This window comes from Halichoeres trimaculatus, unplaced genomic scaffold (assembly GCF_033239565.1).
Source record: "Halichoeres trimaculatus isolate MK-OKI-2021-1 unplaced genomic scaffold, fHalTri1.1 fHalTri1_scaffold_17, whole genome shotgun sequence".
Classification (NCBI taxonomy): Eukaryota; Metazoa; Chordata; class Actinopteri; order Labriformes; family Labridae; genus Halichoeres; species Halichoeres trimaculatus.
In genome coordinates this window covers 30,888,193-30,911,129 of record NW_027437195.1, presented here as the reverse complement: position 1 = coordinate 30,911,129, position 22,937 = coordinate 30,888,193, and the positions used below count along the sequence as shown (strand labels likewise).

Here is a 22,937-nt window from a genome sequence, read left to right as displayed (position 1 = left end):
AGCTAAAAGTTTTTCACAGCGAGTTTAAATCTGTGTGTGAAGCCAGAGGAAGGTTTCCCAGACTCCTCAGTGTGGTTTCAGCCTCTGCCCCTGACACCTCCACCATCCCCTCCCGTCCTCCGGCAGCAGTATCACTGTCGCAGCCCCTGCCTCTCCTCCCACCCCGCCCCTCCGGGACCGGCGGCAGCAGGGTGCCGAACCTCCCCTCGCAGCCCGCGCTGAGGACGCAGCCATGCCGAGACATGCCCCTCACGATCCGGACCTCCGCCTCCTCAGACCTGCCTCTCCTGCTCCACAGAGGAGGAGGAGGATGCCGTGAGATCCCCCCGGCCTTCCTCTCGGGCACCTGGCTGTGAGTGAACCGGAGAGGGGAGCGGACGCGGCGGAGAATGACGTGATGGTTCCGGTGTTTGCGCGAGCACAGGGGGGCTCCGTGCGTCCTCACTGAGCGGGGCTGAGGAGCACGGCGCCAGACTCGGACTGTGTGTGGATCTGCGGACGATTCCGGACCCAGTGCAGGGATTAAGGAGACAAACGGGCTCTCAAACAGGTTGCTGAGATCTCCCTGAGCCGGAAAGGTAAGAGCCGTCCGTGCGCCTCCTCTCGGCGCTGCGCAGCAATTTATCCGCTTAATTGAGAGAAAATGGAGCTAATCAGAGACGTAACAGCTGCTAAATTGACCTCCAGTCGACTATTCAGTTAAAACATTAGCTCTGCTTATCTCAGGAAAGTCCTAACCCAGGCTTTCATCTCGCTAATAGCTCCCATACACCTGTGTCAGACATGATACTCAGTGTGAACACTCTGCTCTGATGAGCTTTCACCTTTTTTCTGTCTGCTCCATGAAGAATCAGCTGTTTGCATGCTCTCTGAGAGGAAATGCATCTGCAGTCTGTGTTTTTATCATCATCCTGGACACTTTCCTGCAGATTTTTGGACAGTTTCAGTCAAAATGTGTCTCAGAATCAAAGCGTAAGATCAGGATCAGGATGTGAAGCAGTGTGTGGAGTGTGTGTTTGTGCAGAGGAGGAAGTAAAGACTGACATCAGGTGTGAATGAAGACAGATCTCATTTACTGGAGTCTCCTCTCATCTCTCTCCCAGTTGATGTCATTTCTTATCTTTTTTCACTGCTTTTCCCAGGAGGCTTTGCTGCACAGTCCAGGATGAAACCCCACAGACGCTGACTTCTGCAGGTAAGCTGTAGAAACAGTGTGTAAAGTTTTAACCCTCCAAAGAGTGAAGCAGAGCTGAGGGAGAGGAGGTGTACGTCTGTTTTCTCCTCCTCCTCCTCTTTGTTCCTCCTGCCCGAGCTCAGGGTGTCTCTGTGTTCCTCTCCTCACACGCCGAGATGAGTGCTTTCAGAGACGGACGCCACAGAAACGTCCAGATCTTACTACCTGGCTGAATCGGCCTGTGATGGAAAAATATTGTAGGAGGAATGATGGCTGAATAATTGAAGCCCCAGGGCTTTAAAATTGCAGGATCTCGCTGTGATTTCCAGCGCTAACTTAGAGGCCACCTTAACAAAATATTCATTTCATCATTTAAGAATGGAGGAATCAGAGCCAGCCGCTACATCCCTCCATCCCTCCATCCCTCCATCCCTCCATCCCTTCATCCCTCCATCCCTCCATCCCTCCATCCATCTCTCCTCCCTGGGTGAGAGGTGGGAAAGAAACGCAGCATTTCAGCTCAGGATAATTTCTCCAACGGAAACATCCAGAGTTCCTCACAAAGGAGATAATACTCTGTTTATCCAACGACACAACGCACTTCAGAGATGTGTAGATCTGCTGTGTCTAAAGAAATGAAACCAATGCTTAAGTATTTAAAAAATACAGTTCCTCAAGTCTCCACTAGAGGGCTGACCAATTTTGGAAAATAATCCAATTGTGACTTTTTGGACCAGTATTGTGATTTAGCGTGTGATTTTCTCTAGTTTATTTTGGCGAACTCGAAAAAGGAAACTGTTAACGCATGAAGAAGTCTTTCCTGTTGGCCAGAAGGCTGCAACTAACGATTATTTAAGTAATTGATTACTCTGATGATTATATTTACAATTGATCAATTGCAGGCAACTGACTGCACTAGATTTTTATGCTGCTCTCCAACATCACACCTCACACTCATGCATGTTAGAGCCTGTTATGTTAAACTGAGCCAAAATGTAATTTAAAGAAAGTGATAAAACCAGAATTAGAAAAACAAGGTAATAAGTAATGTGATAAAGCCCAAAATGTAATTGTTTTTTGATTAAACACAAATAAATAAAAATGCGATAAAACCCAAAATATATTAAAAAAACAATTGTAATTTTAAAAAATGATAAAACCCAAATTAAAAAAAGTCATAAAAACCCAAATATCAAAAAGGAACAAAAAACATATTTTTTATATGATGTGATATAACCCAAATATTTTTCTAAAACCTGTGATTAAACCCAAAATGTAATGAACAATTTGATAAATCCCAAATAAAAAAAATAAATAAATAAAACCAAAAATATTTTTTGAAAAATGTGATTAAACCTGAAATGTAATTTTAAAAATACGAAAACCCAAAATGAAATAAAAAATGTTTTATTACACACAAAATGAAACAAGAATAATGTGATAAAAGCCAAAATGTAATTCAAAAATATGTGATAAAACCTGAAATTTAAGAAAAAATATTGTTTCACACAAATTGTCACTAAAAAAATAATGTGATAAAACCCAAAATGTGATAAACTGTTTTTGATAAAACCCAAATTTAAAAAAATGCCTTAAACCCATATATTAAAAAATGAAAAAAAAACACAAAATGTAATAAAAAAAAATGTGATAAAACCCAAATTAAAAAGTAACCAAACCCATTTTTTTTTTTATTTAAAAAGGAACTTAAAACCTCTATTTTTTTTTTTTTAGAAATGTCAAATAACCCCTCTTTTTTCTAAAAACTGTGATTGAACCCAAAATGTAACGAACAATCCAATAAAACCCAAATAAAAAAAAATTAATAAATAAAACACTTTTTTTTTTCAAAAATGTGATAAAACCTGAAATGTCATTAAAAAAATATGAAAACCCAAAATATAAAAAAATATATATTTATCCCAGAATGAAATTAAAAATATGTGATAAAACCTGAAATGTAAATAAAAAAAAACAAAAAACAAAAAAAGATTTAACCCAAATTGTTTTAAAAAATGATAATGTGGTTACTCCATTTTTTAAAATAAGATTTTGGGTCATTGTTGTGTCTTAGGCATTAACACACCTTACACTCACGCCACGCTCATGTTTAACATAAACACCACCCTCACGCTGCACCCACACAATACTCACCTCAACCATTCACCCTGAACACTCACGCCACTCCAACAACCACTCATGAAGAACATTCACGGCGCAGTCTCTCAGCACTGACGCCACACATCCACGCTGACCACTCACCACAAACCATCACTCCAAACACACACTGCTGTGGTTGGTTTAACCTTTGACCCTCTGATTAGAAAACGATGACTCTGTCACTGAGTCACAGCCGCCAACAAATTCACCGTGAAGTCCTCAACTCGCCATGAGTCGACCAACCGTAGAGCTGGAGTTAGAAAACAACACAACGAACGGAGAAGTTGTTCCTCTGTCTGCTGAGCTGAAGAGGAAGTTGGTGAATATTTTTACCTGTGGACTGAGACTCTCCGGTCCTCCTGGTCTTTACGCCGCTCATAACCCGCCGGCCTCTGCTCCATATTTCAGAGCGGCTCAGAGAGGGACGTAAATCAGCCAGCTCCACTTTCTGTTTCAATAAGCACATTTCCCCCTCACCTATAGTTTAAAGTTATGTTTTCTAATTAAACTTCCTTCCTGGGTTCACGGCGGCGTCACACGGGAGGAAGAGTTTTTAATTTAAAACACAAATCATCATCATCATCATCATCACCATCATCATCACCCCACTCCAAACTTTGGAGGGATGCAGTCATTTTACTTTTCCAACTTTCAATTAGGGATTTGTTTAGCTGTGGTTGTGTAAGTGTGTGTGAGTGTGTATAAGTGTGTGTGAGCATCCAGCACACACTCACACACTCAGTGTTTAGTGTTTTCAGTGGGCTGGCATTTAGCTGACTGCGAGGATCGTTTCATTTCCCACAGAGAAAACAAATTAAAATCTGACACCTCTCTCCGCTGCCTCTCATCTCCTGCTTTTCACCGAGTCGAGAGACGAGAAAACGGCTAAAAATAGATCCCAGAGCGGGAGGTGAAACCTCTCCACCTCGCTGAGCAGCTCCAGCTCCATCAAGGGCTCCAACACACCAGGTCGGAGCGGCTACGATGAAAGGATCGTGTTCATTTCTCCAGTCGCTAAGATTCATGATAAAGAAAAGCCTCACGATACCTGATACTGTTTGCTTTTTTACTTTAAACACCACAGAATTATGTTTTTATATGACACTCCTCAGTCCTCCTCCTGACCAATAAACTGACTAATACCTGTGATCAGGTGCTAATGATGTCAGTCCAACCCCAGGAAGTTAATGATCCAAAGACTTTATGTCTTATGAGAAAAAAAGAGAAACCAGGAGTCTTTCACTGCCATTTCTGACCAGCAGGGGGCGACACTCTTAGCTGAAAAAATGACATCTAGAGAAATTAACTCTAAAGAGCCCAGGAACTTTCAGCTCCTGTTCCAACATTCTCCACAAATAAATAGTTCCCCAAACAGATTTTCCTCCCTCGTCTCAAGCATGAAGACGCAGAGATGGAGCCGTGTTAGCTTCAGGAGGAGCCGTTGATGGAGGACTCTGAGCGGGATGCTTCCTCCTCCAACAGCTTTAGATCCTCATTAATCTATAAACCTAAACCAGGATGTAGGAATAGGTACCGAATGACGTACTACTACCGGTACCGTCTGAATTCTGTCAAAAGTACCTAAAAGCATCCTTGTGGCTGTAATGGAGTGGAAGAAGTCCATGCTGGACATAACCACAGTATTGCAAGGTTATATATTGCAGAATAAATCTGTTGAATTGAAAAATGTGTATGTTTTATGATTTAAAAAAAAAAGATATTTTTTAGCACATAAACACAAAAAAGTACTGAAAGTCAGTATCATTGAGAACCGCCACCCATCCCTACCAGGATGACTTCCCCAGGTCTTCCTCTGTGTCTGAACAGCTGCTGTAACCTGGATCTCCTCTGACACGTTCAGCTGAAGGTCTCCAGTTTACAGGGTCACTCTTTAGGCCCAGTTTACGCGGCAATGTTTCATATGAAAACACTAAAACTCTGTGAAAAAATTCTGTGTTTGCACAGAAACGCTGAGGGACTGAAAACTCTGTAGTAAGTCTGCCAGGCCTGTAGGTGGTGCTATAACTGTCTTGTCCAGAAGCAGCTTTTGGTAGATCTCCTCTGAAGTAGACTTGGGCCGATCATCTGGTGTGTTGGTGAATGCTCAGAGCAGAAGTAGAGCAACAGATGCTCATTTTGTTAAAGACAGTCACAGATTCAGCAGATTGAGCAGAACAAGATCAACACGGGAGATCACCACCATCCTAACAACGGGACTGATGGACTGATGGACTGTTGGACTGTTGGACTGTTGGATGGGTGACATCAGCGTTTCCCCCGAAAACCAGCTTACTGTTGGCACGGCAACGGTGTCAGAAGCATTTCAGAAAAATCACACTCTGGAGGCCGTTTTCAAAATTTTGCATTGTAGGTCGACTGAAAACGCGAAGCTGAAACACAAACAAACTTTTGCGTTTTGGCATGAAAAACCGTTGTCGTGTAAATGGCCCCTCAAAGAAGACCATTGGTTAGGTCCTGGAGGACCCCTGCCCTGCATGTTTTAGGCCCTCCTCACACGAGGACGGCCCCGTATCGTCTTGGTGTCAGCATCAAAACATGTATCGCTGTTTACACATCGTATTGTACATAGGCTTGTGCATTTACATGACAACGCAAAACTGTCGTTGGGTTGCCCGTCTGGTTCTGCTCTGAGGCGGATTCCACGTCAACAAGTGCTCATGCTGCGTAACATGCTGCGTCTCTGCATGAGCACGTGTTGTTGTTGTTGTTGTTTGCGTTGCTGGTGTTGTTCATGCTCTCTGAGAAAATGTTGATATAATAGTCAAAGCAATATTTGTAGCTGCTGTCGCCATTGTTGTTGTTGTTGTTGTGTGTGACAACGTGGGTTGGGGGGCGGGGAGTAGGAGGGGTACTGTGAGGTCACCGTCTTTTCCGGACTTACCTGTTTATACCAAGTACGTCATGAAAACGAATACGCAGAAATCCACCTGCAGACCCGTTTTCAAAAAAGATGCAGAGTCAAGGACAAATACGCGTCTCTGTGTGTCAGTATCACCGGATCAATAGTTTATTTTACCGGCGTCATAGAAATTCATACTCGTGTAAAGCCCACCTTAGATGTTACCCCACTCCAGCACACCTGATTCAAATGAATGGCTCGTTATCAGGCTGGAGCAGAGCTTGATGACGAGCTGATCATTTCAATCAGGTGTGTTGGAGTCGGGTAACATCTAAAACATGCAGGGCAGGGGGTCCCCAGGACCAGGGTTGGGAAACACTGGGTTAGGAGGTACTAAACCAAGACCACCACAGCTGGAGTCAGCTTATTATGGACGGACAGAGGAGGAAATAAAAAACACTGAGGCTGCTCCACACACATCCCAAAGTCCCTGCACCTCTGGAAAGAACTCCCCCCAGGTAGAGATGTTTTCAGATGTTAACAGACCGTTAACTGTCTGCAAACAGTGAAGGATGTGTGTGTATTTTGGCAACAGAAAAGCTGCAGAGAGTCGTTTGACAAACGACTCGAGGATGTAAACCGCCGATCAGGAGGAGTGAGGAATCAGACGTTTGAAGAAGAGGAACGCAGCGTGTACCATCTCACACTGTGGGTGGAGCAGCATGGGAGCGACGGAGGCGGGCACCTCAGGTAGCAGGAGTGGAAATCCTCAGCCGACAGTTACTGACACGTTGGGCTGAGTGTAGCACGGTCACACTTTACTTCAGAACACCTGCAGCTCTGTATCGGTCAGAAATGGACAGAACTTGACTTCACGTTGTAGCATCGTTTCCAACCACTGAACAGCAGGTCGTTTTAATGCTACTCACAGTTTAAATCTGGCTTTAAAATAAATATAACTCATCTGGATGATTGGAGCTAAAATCTCTCTTATCGTATCTTGTCTTATCTTATCTTTATCTTCAGGGTTTCTGTGTATTTTTTGGAGAAGGTGTACAGTGTTGATCTGTTTTCTGTCAAACTGTAAAAAACAGAAACATCTCTCCAGCTGAATCTGAGGCAGATTTTCCTGCTCATGTTTTCAGTCTCATCACTCCGTTCAGTGAAATCCTAGATCATCCACTCGCTGTCACTGAAGCTGAGGTTTGTCATCAGCCCAGTGGACTCCTGGGAGTTGTAGTATGATGAGTTTTATTTTGTCTTTCCTCTGATCCCGTCCTGACAGGATTTCTGGCAGATCCTGTGACTGCTCTCAGCCGTTGTACGGTGAACAAAGAGTTTGGTAACGTGGTTTCTCTTGGATTCATGTTTGTGCGTGTTTCCTGGTTGAATCAGACCGCTCTGAACCCGCAGAGAGTCGTTCCTGAACCGTGCTGGTTAAAACTCTGTGACAGCGTCAGAGTCGACTCCTCCAACCTCTGTCACTGTGTGTCGCCGTCTGCAAGCGCTGGGAAACGCTCTGTGGCATGTTGGCCCAAATATCTCCTTTTTGTGTTTTTACAAAGATCCTTGCATGCTGAGACGTGTTCATGCAGCGCTGCAGAAGCTGCAGGAGCTGCAGGAGCTGCAGGAGCTGCAGAAGTGATGCTCTGCTTCAGCTCTGTGTGAGAGAAGAGGAGGAAAGAGTGAATGAGAGGCAAAAGGAGAAATGAGGAGACAGGAGGCGGCGAGCTGGAGAAGCAGGAGATGAAGAGACTGGAAGAGAGACTTCACTTGGCTTTTAACTACATTATCCTGGACCGTGGTGTATATAATTTAGTACCATGACGCAATGGAAGCTGCTGAGCGAGTGAGCTGTCTGCCCAGAGCCCAACATGCTCGTTTCAGCTCACACGGTCACACACATTTTTCTCTATGATTCTGTCAGAGTTTCATCTGGAGTCCTTTAAAGTTTAATCCTTTCTTTGCATGTTTTATTGAAGAAGCTGCACCTTGCTTACCCCGGGTTTTTGTTTCCATTCACATCACTGGAGGAGCACAAAGGGAGGATGAAGCTCTGCCTCCGTGTTTGTGGAGCAAGGGAGAGGATTCATCCAGCCCAGAGATCCAGCCGAGCGTTGGTTCAGACGGGTCACGAAGTCTAATTAAAGAGGAGAGGGTGGATTAACGATCCTGGATGTTCAGACTGAGCATGTGCAGACTCTCAAACCTCTGAATCTGTAAACTGATTAGTGCTGAATAATTAGTTGAATTTGTGATAATTTCCCAATCTGATAAAACCAGATTTTCTAACTGTAAAGGCTTTGATTTGACAGGTCACATGATCTGGTCACATGACTTGTCAGTTATCGGAGCAGAACAGACAAAACTGACTTATGCTAATTGTTTCCCTTATTGATTCTCCACATTATGTCGGAGCGGCTAGACTTTATGTTGAATACTCTGTCCCAGTTAGCTTAGCTTAGCTTAGCTTAGCTTAGCAGACATTTAACAGTTCCTCAGGAAAACTCTGAGATACATTCAACATGCTAAACATCTCCTAATAGACTGTAAACCATAGAGGAAACAAAGCGCTAGCTTGATGCTAACGTGTACAGGAATTTGTATTGATATGCTAGCTGTTAGCAGTCGCTGGAAACCAGAGTTTCCAAACAGAAAGATGGAAAAAAAAATGAAGTTTCAAACAGCTTTAAAGCATTGCAGTACCCACTTTGAGACACTAGATGGTGAACTTGAGTCAAAAACAGAAGTAAACACATCCATGTCACATAATTTGTGATTTCTACTGATTTTTATTTATTTATATTCAGAGATCTCAAGATCCAGAAACTAAATTCATATTTATCAACTTACAAACTTGATAAAATATTGAGACAGAAAACCTGAAAATCTACTTTTTATACACAGAAAATTCACTGTACGAATTTATAGCAGCCAAGGATTTGATGCCTGACTGGAAAGCCACAGATTTGTTTGCATTATTGTTTAAAACTTTACTAACTTATTAACTTGTGTTTAAACGACACTTGTTTGGCAGAATTTTTTTAAGCTGTGGTGACTGCTAACGAGACTGCACGTCAAAGCATTTACTGAGTCTATAACTGTAATCAAAGTAGGAAAATACAAAGAAAAAAATATATATTATTTTTAATTGGATTTTATTCTAAAACAGAGTGATTTATTGCTTGTGTTTGTTGAAAAATATATGAGAATAGAAAATTCTTTTTTGATCCCTGATGGGGGAAATTTTTTGCCACAGCTGCTGCGGAAAATACAATGACAATAAGATATATAATAATATTAATATAATAAAACAAATTTGTAGGAAAAAAAGAAAAGTAGAAAATATAGTAACAAAAGAAAAAAATTTGAATTTACATTAAGACAAATTAGAAGAAAGAGAAGATTGTCTTGAAAAAATAATGGCAGAGTAAATCGCAAAAAAAAAAAAAAATCACACTTGAATTATTTTACGAAATTGTTGAACCCTAGAACGGATCAAAACGCTCCTTAGAAAAAAATAATAATAATAACCATAATTCAGACAAGTGGAAAAAAAAATAAAATAAAAAATAAAAAAAATAATAAAAAAATTACCAGATCTTCTCCAGATTTGCTGAAACATTGAGGTAATTACATAAGTCTTTCCTGAGTGGTCCTTAAACACAAAGGACTGCACAAAGCTTTGCCCCCAACAGGCCTCCAGAGGGCTGCCAATCAGAACAAAGGGGGTTTGTGGAGTGGAGAGTCTTAAAGAGACAGCAGCTAAACAAAATGTTTATTATTATTTCTTCACCCTGAAACTAAAAACATACAAAACATCAGTTAAAATACTCATAATAAATAGAATATATATATATATATATATATATATATATATATATATATATATATATATATATATATATATATATATATATATATCATTACAAAGTAAAAATATCCAACAAACTGTGTCATATTCCTAAATCATACACTGAGGTTTCAATGTGCAAAAATAGCCTTGCACATGTACCTCAGTGTGCTTGCCAAGGGGCAAAACTTGACTTAGACCGGACTGACTACAGTGGTTATCACCACTTGTTGGTTAACAAAATACAAATACAAACAAAAAACTACAATAAATACAAAAACACTTAAAAAAACTACCAGGAACGCACCACACACCCAGATTTTATACAGGTTCCGGGGCGTGCCACCCAACCACTGAGCATTAAAGGCGTCAAAATTTCCCGTGGCCACTTACAGGCTAAAATAAGAGTTTTTAAAAACACCAGTGGGAAAAGAGATTTTCTTTTGAGCTGTAAATTATGTAAAGGTACCACAGGGGGCGCCAAAGAGACAGAACAAAGACTCAGAAAAGAACAATACCTCTTCTTTAAACCCTCCCCAACTCCAGCTCTCCCTCCAATGCTGTGTCTGATTTTATCAGGGTCATATGTGTCACTCTGGATGTCTTTGCTGCTGCTCTCCCTGCCTTAACTTTTCATATCTGCACATAAAACAACAGAAAGGTGTGCTCTCCCCACCTCAGGCTTCAGCATTGCTGGAAGGGCAGGCAGCTCCTGGATTTCTAACTCGTGGCATTAAGCTCTGACTCCTTCAGACTGAGGGAGGATTTATTTCACATGCTCCTCCGTCGTCTCTGTGAATCAAAGCCTCCAGAGACTCAGAGCTGGTAGAAAATTGCATTAATCCATCAGAAATGAGACGGCAGCTTGGTATTTTTTCATCAGTCTAATTGGGATAATTAAATGTTGTTTTTCGCCGGAGAAGTGTCTGGATGTTGGAGCTAATCAACGTGAACAGTAGTTATACAAAGTCTTCTGCTGTCGTAATTAGCATAATGACAGACTTTTAGATTAGTAGTTCTGCTGGAGCTCAGCCATTTAACGGCGTCTGAATTAATGTCAGAATCATGCATTTTACACACTGATAGAAAGGTCATTTCTCCCTCACTGGATTCATACTGAGACTGTGTGCTCCGTGTTTTAATGGGGCTGCCGCAGCACGCAGCTCGTTTGATGCTCCCCGTCAGACGGACGTGTTTGTGAGGGTCCGTTTGAGGCCAGACGCTCGTTTACCGTGTGCAGGGAGATAATTACGAGAGGGGACTCATGATTTCTTTTCACTTGCACCAATTTTTGCTCATATGTGACCGTCAGTCGGGATATTTGTCCCAGATTACTGTCCTGCTCTGCAGAGCACGCGCTGCAGGAGCTGAGCCCTGATGACAAACTGAATCCAGGGTTTAAACGCGACCATTTTCTTCCTTTCTTCTTCTACTGCCCCCTACTGGTCTGCTGCTATTTTGCATAACGGCATAACAGAAACTAAATTTTTATGGGAAATTTTCTAACAGGAGCTAAAGTTCCTGGACCCATTAGTCCAAACACTGCTCAAGAATGTCATGGACTAAGATTTTACACAGTAAGCATTAAAATATCTGAAAGAGAAAAAAAATATATATTTTTTTGTTTGGTAAAGTTATAGTAAATTGTTGTTAAAAGAGGACACTTTAAATGTCATGAAAAAATATTCTAAGAAGATAAAGTTGTGATATTTGTTGGTTCAGGTCATGATGTGACAAAAAATAATGTGCTTGAAATCAATACACTGTAAAAACTGAAATCTTTTTAAGTGTTTTTGTCTTGTTTTCAGTAGAAAATATCTTTTTAGACTTAACCTGAGCCACATTCACCTGACCAGTCCAGAAAAATGTCCGATTTCAAGTAATTTAAACTGTAACTAGGAAACCCCAAAAGATTTAGAATTAAATAATTAAATATTTTTATATAGATACCATTTTAAAAACAATAACAGACAAATATATAATATGGTCATTAAATTGTGAAATAAGGCAATGTTACTATGATATATATTTCATATTCTTCAATATACAATTATTGTTATATTTATTTTTTATTTATTTATTTATTTGTATTTAATTATTTCATCATTTATTTATAATATTTATACAAAATTAATTAACCAATTATTATTATTTCATAATAATTTTATCCAATTGTTATTCATAATAATGTAGTTATTTATTTATTTATTTATTTATTTATTTATTTATGTATTTGTTTATATTTATTTATAATTAGTAAACTAATTGTTATTATTTCATAATAATTTCATCCAATTATTATTGATAATAATGTTTTTATTTGTTTATGAATTCAATTATTAATTAATTATTTATTATTATCATTTCATAAAGGTTTTTTTTTTTATTTCATATTTTTCAAAACAAGGATTAGAGGGATCTAGCTGACATTTTTCTACTTTTTAACCAAATGTTTTAGCCATTTTTATTCTTGTTCCATTGGCAGATTTTTTACCTGTCTACTTATTTTTGTCTTAAAATATCTTGGGAAAAAAAAAACATTTTTCTTGACTGGTCAGCTGAATGTGGCTCGTATTGAGTATAAGAAGACCATTTTTACTTAAAGTAAGACTAAAAACACTTGATAAGGTTTTAGTTTTTTGCAGGAATGATACTGAAAAATGTATCAGCTGAAAGTTTTTGGATTGATTAAACAAGTCTGAGCAGCAGTTCAGAAATCAGTCTTGAAGCCCTGATCTGTACATAGATTTTCTTTACTGAAGAGCTGAAGTGGAGCAGTATCCAGGGTTGAAATCCCCTCATTTCCACTCTGAGGTTATCCTGTGTTTCTGTGCAGGTTCCTGCAGCGAGACGAAGACTCTTCAGGTCAGTCATGGCTTCCAACCTGCGCTCACTCGTCTGCCTCTGCATCTCCTGCTGTCTGCTGAGGTAACTCTTTACCTTCACAATCAGGAAGAAGATGTTCCCAAGATTCTCACTCCTCCTCCTGAAAAAAAAAACACAAGTGATGTTTTGCTGATGCTCTCCCTGCCTTGGCATTGAGCTCTTATAACAGAGTCAACCCACTAAACATTAGACATCTGATGGACGTACAGATCAAGTCTAGATCGTGCCTGTCTCACCTGACACCACGTTCAAATTAAATCCTCTGTTTTGACGTCTAACCACGACCCCACTTGGACGTCAGTCTGCAGGTCAACATTTAAACTTTTTGGTCGTCTGAGCAGGAGCGAGTGAGTGAGCACACTAAACAAACAGACGTTCAAAGGACATCCTTTCAACACCATTTTTGGTCATCTAATTTAAACATTAGTTTTTAATCAAATTCATATTTCATTTGTTTCTTTCCGTTTCCTGTTTCCATTCTGAAACAGTTTTTAGTGAACAGTTAATTTTACGATAACAATGACTTAAGTAACTACAATAGTATCATTAGTGAAAACCAGGTCCGACCCTGCCTAGCTTACGAGATCGGGCGTGTTCAGGGTGGTATGGCCATAAGCAAAAGATGCTAACGCTAACTGGCTATGTATGGGTGGCAGGAGGAAGCAGCCAGAGGCCCTGGAGCCCTAAAGGCCCTTAAGCCTGAAACCTGTTGGGGAGTCTCCATTGACTGCACCAGACCAAAGTTTGACGTCTCAAAGTGACTTTGATAGGATGTCCTTTGAACGTCTCTTTGCTCAGCGGGACGCAACCAAATGTGACACGTCACATCCAGATCAGACCGTCCTCTGTCGGGGAGGTCGTCTCTGAAGATCGTTTCTGGAAACACGTCCCAGTAAAAGTCGATGACTGATTTATTACCGTCACCAAACGCTCAGTGGGAGGTGTCGTCTCCTCTGTTTGGTTTTATTTGCGTCTGTTTCTCCTCTGAGAGACGTCGTCTCTGTTTCTGTGAGTCCTGAAGTTTCCTCCGTCTGATAAAAGCCAAACTGGTTACAGCACGTTTCATCAGAGGAGCTTACATCACCTCCTTACATAAATACACTCAATCAGCCAACATTGATCATCTCTGCAGGATTTATGGGGAACTCTGTCAGACGCTGGTGTGGTGGTGATTTCACAGAGCTGATCTGAGTTTGTGTGTCTGCGTTTCCTCCTGAAGGGTTTGATGGAGAGCTGGGCGAATGTCAGCGGGAACTATCGTGATATCCGGAGGAATTCTCGCCGGAGTGATTCTGCTGTGCATCATCGCAGTGCTCTGTTACTGTCGACTCCAGGTATCCTTCAGATTCCCCTCGCCGCCTGCTGGTGGCGTGCAAATCTCCATCACAAATCAGTTTCAGAACGAAGCACGTGCAGTCGTCTTTGTGACTCGGTGGTTTTTGTGTGACCCGTTTCCTCTCTGCAGTATTACTGCTGTAAGAAGAATGGCTCCGAGGCGGACGCCGGCCCTGCGACGGCGGCGACGGCGCCAACACCAGACCCTCTGTCTCACTTCCCCTGCAACGCCTGTAACCTCCTGGCGATGGACGGCGCCGCCATCACCCCGGTCTCTCTGGACCAGCTGGACTCGGGCTCCCACCACAACCACTGCCCCACGTGCTCGCCGTACTCCGTGCGCTCCGGACTCGCCAACGACATGCGGAACGGAGGGGAGCGGCTCGGCTTCCACACGTACTACGAGAACCCGTCCGTGTCTCTGGCGCTGTCCGTCACCCCGCAGGGGTCCCCACATCTGAGCCACTTCAGCCACACGGGCATGTTCCCCCCGCCACCGCGGCCCTACAGCACGCAGGTCTGACACACACACACACACACACACACACACACACGCTCTGTTTGGGACCAGACTGTGGAGGACAGAGCAGCAGCACAGTCACATCCTCAGATCCACAGACTCATCCGTCCAGTGGTGAGCCCGGACTCTGGGCCCACTGACTCAGTCCCTGTGGGGGGGCCGGACCCACAAACAGTTTTTCATCCACAGCGAACTGAAGCAGATCCTCACTCTGGTAGTTTGTCTGACAGAAATTCATCAAGGTCATGGATTAAAACTTTTTTTTTAAATATATTTTCATCGTACCGACTGCGTCCAGCTCTGGTCAGAGCCCAGATTAGACAGGAAGTCATGCACAAACCACATCAAAACACCCAGTGACTTTCAAAATAAAACAAAATGTGTCCAAACCATAGACTGTAAAAACATAAGTGAGGTCACCACTAAAACTGCTCCCCCTGGTGGCTGGCTGCAATATGGGTAAAAAATCCATCTCCCCAGTCATTCCAGATGGGCTGTGGTCAAACTTTAAAAAATTAATCCACCTGGTAGAAATGTTTCTCACGTCTGATTGTTGTGGTGATTTGAAGATATCATTTGGCTGTCTTGTATCCAAGTCCTCTTTTTTCTGAAAAGTTTTGTTTTCATTAGTTATTAGAGGTTAAAAACGAGGCTTTACGTCACATTTAACGATGATTGACAGATGACGTTCTTGTGTATTTTTTTCAGGGATTATAAAATATGTCAGAAGGTAGAGTCAAGAAGTGGTTAGACTCTCTAAAGAGAAAAAAATATTATCATTTTTGTCACCCAGCTCCACTCAGATTCTCCCAGAATCCCTCACAGTCTCTACTGCGCAGACTCTGGCTGCCAATGGCGGCGGCTGTGACGGAGGAATTTTGGCTTCAAAACCGTACAATGATAAATGGCGGAGCCACAACAACAAACCGACATTGAGGTCTGAGGTTTTACAGCCAAACATGAACCAGGAGAGGATCATGATCAGGGGACTCCTCAGTACTCCAGCTGGATGACAGAGCACACAGTCAACACCCTAACAGAGTGGAGACGGAAATATCTGTCTCCACTCTGCCAGCCCAGCTCATCCTTTACGCTGTGTCTGATTTGATCAGGGTCATCATATAAATCCTCACTGATGCTCTCCCTGCCTCCAACTCCTGTGGCTTTCTTTGGCATTCCACATAGGCACATGAACAGGCAGGAAGTTTTTGAAAATAATGAATACTTATGGGGATAATCCTGACTTAGGTAAAATAAAAAAATTATTTAGAATAGGAACCAACAGACTTTATTGAATTATTACATTTGTTTAACAAATTATTACAGGAAATGATACAAAAAAAAAAAACAAAAAAAACAAAAGCCAGACTCACAAAAGTTGTTGCAGGAAGAAGGAAACAATCAGGGCTCTGTCAGCCAAAGTGGGATCCTCCTTTATTCCATGTAGTCAGTAGTTAGACACAGGAAGAGCCTCAAAGTTCAGTTCTTTATTTAAGACAGCTTAATAATGGGCGCAAACCGCCAGGTCGACACAGGCTATGACATCATCATGGAGAAGTTTTCAGCTGCTACGTGAGACTACGTCAGGCTGTAAGTGTGAGTGACAGGTGGAGAAGCTCCTCAGCTGGAGCTGCAGCTGCTTATTGGTGAAAAGAGAGAGAATCTTTAAACACAACGCTCGTCGTTTTTAAGAAAAGTAAACTCACTGAGGATCGATAAAACCTCTGGATCAGTCCAGAACAACTGACTGTAAAACTGAGAAGATGCTCCAGTGGAGGGTTATACTTCAAGATCGCTGACTGGCTCATTTCACTGTCAATCAAAAAGGGATTCAGCCTCAGACAGATCATCCAATCATCATGCAGAAGCCCAGCGTCCAGGCCAGCCCACTGCCTCATAGACCCCCAGAGACGCTGAGCGTCCGATGGGCGGGACAAAGCCCAGCGTTTATCCAATGACCGTCCAGTTTCCACAGTGGAACAACCCACTCTACGCTTCCCCGCTGAAGTCAGAAGACGCTCAGCGTCCGACTGTGTTAAAGCGCTGAGACGCTGCGGGGATGAATGAGAAGGAGGTGGAGCCAGTTACCTGTGATAGGAGCTGATTCTGAACTAAAGATGAAGGAATTCTAGCTCAGATTTTATCAATGAAATGTTCACACAGCAGAACATATCAACACTTTTTAGGGACATTTTAGGGGAAGCTGAGCTTCACTTGCAGTCTTAGAGCAATCACCACTGATCGTAAACATATGAAGCCAAATATTATGGCACTTTACTTGTTTTATGTTCATTTAAAATAAATAAATAATTAGATTCTTTTTTTTCCCTTCCCTCCAATTTTCTGAGGCCCCCCCTGTGCTCCCTAGCGGCCCCCCAGGGGGCCACGGACCCCACTTTGAAAACCACTGAGTTGAACCATTTGTCTGCTTGTTTTTGAACGTACAGCCAAAATACTGTCAGACGTCTCAGTCGTTAGTTTTTCCAGCTTTAATTACCTCAGATTTTAGACGTTTACAAAACGTAAGACTTACACCAGGTCTGTCTCTGCTCTGTTGTGATTTGACTCCACGATTCCTCGACCATCAACATCCAGACACACGTGATCGAGCATTTCTTGCACGTCTTACTCCAGTGATGCTCCTCTCCTCTTTCATGACGACTTAATTTGGCTTCGAAAACGTCAAACCTGTCGACTTGTGGCTCTTTCTCCGTCCGTCGTTGTAGTAGAGGTGAATACGATCTGACTACAGCACGGGGTGTTTTATTTTGAAAGTCGACCCTGTGTTTGATCCATGCAGACTGATGATGAGGGCTCTGACCTGGAGGATCAGGTATGCAGCCGCTCTGAGTGAAGACTTAAACTGAAACCTGTCAGATCCAGTGTTGTGTCGAAGCGGAGCCGGACCAGACGTGGATCTGGTGGACTTCAGCCAACAGAAATAGCATTTTCTGTTTGCATGAGACGTTAAACACCAACATTTATTTCCTGCACATGAGCAACAACGAGACCTGGGGACTCCTCTCAGACTGACTCAACGACACGTCTGTGTGAGTTTCTGTTACGCTCTGAGTCGTTGCCCCTCCCCCGTCTCTTCCAGTTTACACTTCATGAGGGCTAACAGTTTTCTACCAGTGTTTGTTCCCCACAGAAACTCCTGCCCACTCCTGATTTTGTCTGAGTGAAGACACGATGGAGAAAATGTGTGTTATTGGTGAAACCTGCAGGTTTGCTTTCAGTTTCTCTTCTGGAGAAAGTGAAAGCAAACTGAAGTGGTTTGCTCTGGTGCGTCTTCCTCATGAGTGTCACACGCTGTTGATCTTTTGTCTTATAATCCATGATACCTGCTATTTAACATGTCAACATGATGCAGTGTTAACCACGGTCTGTGCTTGAGTCTACGTTTTTAAGGCTGTTGTGGTTTTGTGAGGGCTGTCAGAGTTTCATGTGATTTTGTGAGTCAGCGCTGCAAAAAGTGGAATTTGAGAAGTGTTTGTGTCTGATTTAAAGTACAAACTCTGAGCCACATTAACCTGACTGAGTTTCTGAGTGATGTGAAGGTGATCTAAAACACGTCTCAGAGCACCGGGCTGTGAGCAGAGAGAAATATAGCAGCTGCTAAACTACGCTACAAACTGACAAAGTTAGCTTGTTGTCAGGTTTCAAAGTGTAGCTCTACCTAACTGTTGATAAATAACTTACCTCCTGGAGCTGGATCAGGGAAAAAGTTGACTGTAACAAAGAAAGGTAGAGTTAAAAACAAGATCATTCATTTCCAAAACAAACACAGGTCTTGTTAAAAGTGACGTCTTCACAACAGTGGACGTGAGACTCCGGGCCAGAAGGTGGAGCTGCAGATCCTCTTCACAGTATCTTTACTTTATATCCTTTGAGGATATTAGAGGACGCGAAAATGTCCTCTACCAAAAACTGCTATAATAACTTAATAGACTGATTTTTTTACATAATTTATATTTGATTACTTTTAGGGAAAATGAAAAACAACACGGCTATGTTGTAAAAAATACACAAAGAATGAACAATGAGATAATTCATCTCATGGTAAACAGTAAAAATGAAAAATTATACTATTTTTCCTTAAAATGAAACCCTGAAATAATATTTGATTATATTGTGTGATGATTGCTTTGAGAAGTTATAGTTATAATGGGACTCAACGGAAGTTTTTGTCCTCTATTTACCTGAAAGGGTAAAAAATGAGGAATCTGAAACTTAAAAAAAATAAAAATAAATAGATAAAATATTAAAATTAATCTTAATCAGTTTTATTACTTTTTCTTATGTGTATTAAAGCCGGATATATGAAAAAAAACAGCTCTCCAGTATTTATTAAACAAAAAAAATCATTTTAATGATTGTTTTAGAAAAAAAGTGATATTATGTAATCAAATGGGCAGTTAAAAAGATAAAACAATATAAAAAAAAAAGATTATAAATTTAAATAGGATTGGAGTTGATTAAAAGATCAGAGGAAAAAAAGAGGCTGTTATGTTTTTATATCAGTTTTTGGTATGGGACATTTTTGTCCCCTGTTTACCTGAAAGGGTAGTAAATTAAAAATCTGACCCTGCAAAAAATATAACAATGCATCTTTATCAATTTTATTATTATCTTTTGTATTAAAGCCTGATATTTTAAAATATCCCCAGCTCTCCGACTTTTATTATATGAAAAATAACTCATTTTATATTTGTTTTTTGTTTTTTTAAAGACGGACATTATGGAATCAAATGGGCAGTTAAAAAGTTAAAACAATAAAAGATATTAAATATTTTTATATATTCAAGTAGGGTTAGAGTTAATTAAAAGATCCAAGAAAAAAGAAGAAAAAACATTAATCTGTATGGTTTTATATCAGTTTTTATCGGAGCACATTTTTTCCTCTGTTCCCCTGAAAGGGTTAAAAATTTGCCCCCAATGCATTTTTGACCTTAGAAAAAAGAAACTTCAATTTAAAGATTTTTAATTTGAAAATAAAAGTCTTACAAAATAGAGAAACAAAACTAAGATTACAGCCAAAAATTGGGTAAAATGTGACCTGAAACGACAAAAATGTTTTTAAAATGTTGTTAAAAGATGGATTTTCAAAAATATTTTTTTTAACGTTTTAGCTGAATGTGGCTCAGATTAACTCGAATAAGACAATTTATACCATAAATCAGACACAAACACTTTTTATTTTTTATTTCATTTTCTGCAGTGAATTCTTTTAAATCACTTTTCGAACCTGAAGATGGAAATCGTTATTTGAAAAAGAAAAGATTCACTTTGATATTGTCCTTAAATTGAACTTAAATGTAACTTAACAGATATTTATTGAACAAATGAAAGATTATTAGTTATTAGGAGTAAATAAATGAGATGTTTATGGTGTATATTCTCACATGTTGTTTCCACTGAGCGTTGAGCTTTTGTTTTCTCACCTCACAGAAGTTTGTGCTGAATTTTGACCCTGAGCTGTCGTTTCTGTTCAGTTTGAAGAGCGTTGGTGTTCACTGCCAAACCGTGAAATAATCTCACTGAAGAAATGTGTTTCTCACCGTGCGCTGAAGCGGTTTCTGTCTTAGTGTGCACAGTCCTGTGATGAGCACACGTCTTCATTTCCAGGACTGGTCAAAGTTGTGTTTTTAGCTCGTATGAAAGTGCAGTAAGTTTTTGTTACTGTGAGAAAAATCCACCAAGTTTCACATGAATGTTCCTTTTTTTAAAGGAGGAATAAAAGTTTCTCTGCCTGGACGGTTTCCTCTCAGTCTGACTCCAGTTACAGTAACGCAGAGGTCACAGCGTGTGGTAATCTCTGCTAAAAAAAAAAACACCAGAAGAAAACGGGAAGTGCTGAAAAAGCACAGGAGGATGGGAAATAAGAGTAAAACCAGAGACTGAAGTTAAGAATAGATGCTTTCACTTCCCGTTTTTTGGAGATTCATCAGGGGAAGAAAATCCCAAAAAGACTTTGAAGTGAGAGCAAAACAAGACTTCTTTCAGTTTCTCAACCTCCTGGAGCTGATCAGCAAAGTTTTTATGTGTTTTCAGAAACTACAGCGATTCCAAAAGTTAAAAACAGAGGATTTCTCTGGTTTGTTAAACCATGAAACTCATTTGAAATAGTGCAAAGACAAAATGTCAAACGCTGCAATTAAAACATTTTATTTTCTTATGAAACCATCCTTGAAACTATCTCTGAAAGTGTTGGAACAGGGACAACCAAACTGAAAAGTTTGTTCAATGATTAAAGAAAAAACAATAATAGAACATTTCCTAACTCACTCAGTTAATGATTAACAGGTTAATGAAGTGACTGGGTGTTTGAAGTGAAGTAATAAATAAACCAGAATCTGGCATTCTTTTTGGAGACCATGGACGCTGCGTTTTTTTTCCAGTGTCAGTGATGGTGTAGAGATGCTGAGTTCCTGTTAGAGAAGCCGACTCGTCCTAAAGACACTTTTTTTTCAGACATTTCTTTTTTTCTTTAATCTCTTAAAAAGCAAACTGCAGACCAAAAGTAGACCAGCTTTTCTTTAAGCATCACTTTTTTAGCCCCAAACTGCATTATTACAACTCTGGATTTAATCATGACAATTTTTAGTATCATTTTTATGTTATTGACATTTTAGTTTTTTATACTTTTTTTCCGTTTTTTATTTAAGTGTATTTTTTAAACTTTTTTGAAATATTTTAAATTTAATTATTATTTTTTTATAACTGTATTTTTTAAAACTTTCTGAATTATTTTCAATTTAATTATAATTTAAAATATTTTATTAAATATATAATTTTTATTTCATTTTTAACTTCCTTTAACTTATTTTTTTATTTCATTTTTATTAATATTATTCTATTTAACTTTTATATATTTTTACATTATTTTTTCTTTTGTTTTCTTTTTGATTAATTTTGGTATTGCTATTAAATTATTTTTTTGCTAATTTCGTTGTATTTATTTTTTTGACATTTTAATTTGTTGCATCTTTCAGCCATTTTAATTTATTTTTATTTCACTTTATCCCAATTTTTGATTTTAAATCATTTAAAAATTTTATTTCAATTTGATTTATTTATTATTAAATTCATTATATTTATTTTTTATTTTTTTTTATCACTTAGTTTTAACTCATTTTACCTGTTTTTATTTTATCAAACTGATGTGGTGTTCATTAGATCACAGATCATATTAGGGTTTTTTTTTCACTGTAAAGTTTGTTATAGAACTATCTTCACATATTGCTGTTATTTGTTGTCTCTATTCTTATAAAGCAGTTTGAGCTGCATGTTGGAAGTCATGAAAGGTGGTTTATGGATAAATATGACTGAGTTTCAGAGAGGACAGTGGATGGAGCAGGAAAGAGGTTGTGAAGGACTCGGGCTAGCTGCTTGAAGGCTAACAGCCTCTTGGAGCACTGTGGCTAACTGCTAAGCTACACTGTTGTCTTCGTCAGACACTGCTGAACCACATTCTGCACAAATTACAACAGCCTGGCTCTGTAGTGGAAGGGTCCACATGTTAAATTGACCTGTCCGCTGTCACACATGATCATCTGTTGAAAACATTCAGCAGAAAAATGTTATGAAACTGTTGAGTCCCTGAAGTGTAGGCGAGAAAGTGACGACATGTCACTTCCCAAACTGCAGAAACTGGTCTCCTCAGTTTCCTCAGTTTCCTCACAGTCAGAGCGCTGTCAGAAGGAGAAGTGATGCAACATGATGGTAAACATGCTCCTGCCCAGACTGTTTAAAAAAGAAACTGCTGGTTTGGGTTTGACATGTTCTTCATGATGCAATGAAATGTTTTAATTTCAACATCTGATAAATGAGGGTTTGAGTTTTTTCAAGTGATCAAATTCTGTTTTTACCAACGTTTCACACAGATTCACAGCTTCTCAGGGCTGAGAGGTTTTTGTTCCTGGTTGAAGAAAGTTCTTCATACATTTTTTTTTCTTTAATCTCAGAAAAAAGCAAACGGCAGACCAAACCTTCTTTGATCCAGCTTTTCTTTTAGGATCTTTTTTTTCAGCCCCAAACTGCATCATTACAACTCTAAACTTAATCAAGACTTTTTTTTTAATCATTTTTATGTAATAAGCATTTCAATTTCTTATAACTGTTTTTATTTTACTTTTTTTTCTTGTAA

The 22,937-nt window shown here is 40.0% G+C and overlaps 1 protein-coding gene across 1 annotated transcript; it reads left to right on the top strand.

The window, feature by feature from the left end:
* The first annotated feature begins 201 nt into the window (after positions 1–201).
* Positions 202–15,718, top strand: LOC141806046 (protein FAM163A-like). The gene is made up of 5 exons (XM_074691273.1): positions 202–578; positions 1,143–1,195; positions 12,884–12,975; positions 14,153–14,267; positions 14,399–15,718. The coding sequence occupies exons 4-5, from the start codon at positions 14,175–14,177 to the stop codon at positions 14,789–14,791; spliced, it is 486 nt and encodes a 161-aa protein (XP_074547374.1). The 5' UTR covers positions 202–578; positions 1,143–1,195; positions 12,884–12,975; positions 14,153–14,174; the 3' UTR covers positions 14,792–15,718.
* Positions 15,719–22,937: the final 7,219 nt, after the last annotated feature.

What these genes read in the sequence shown, in the direction of transcription:
- LOC141806046 (XM_074691273.1), top strand. Translation starts at nt 14,175, where the DNA reads ATGTCAGCGGGAACTATCGTGATATCCGGAGGAATTCTCGCCGGAGTG. An exon ending in TCTGTTACTGTCGACTCCAG is followed by an intron (nt 14,268 to 14,398) that starts GTATCCTTCAGA and finishes TCCTCTCTGCAG; the next exon opens with TATTACTGCTGTAAGAAGAA.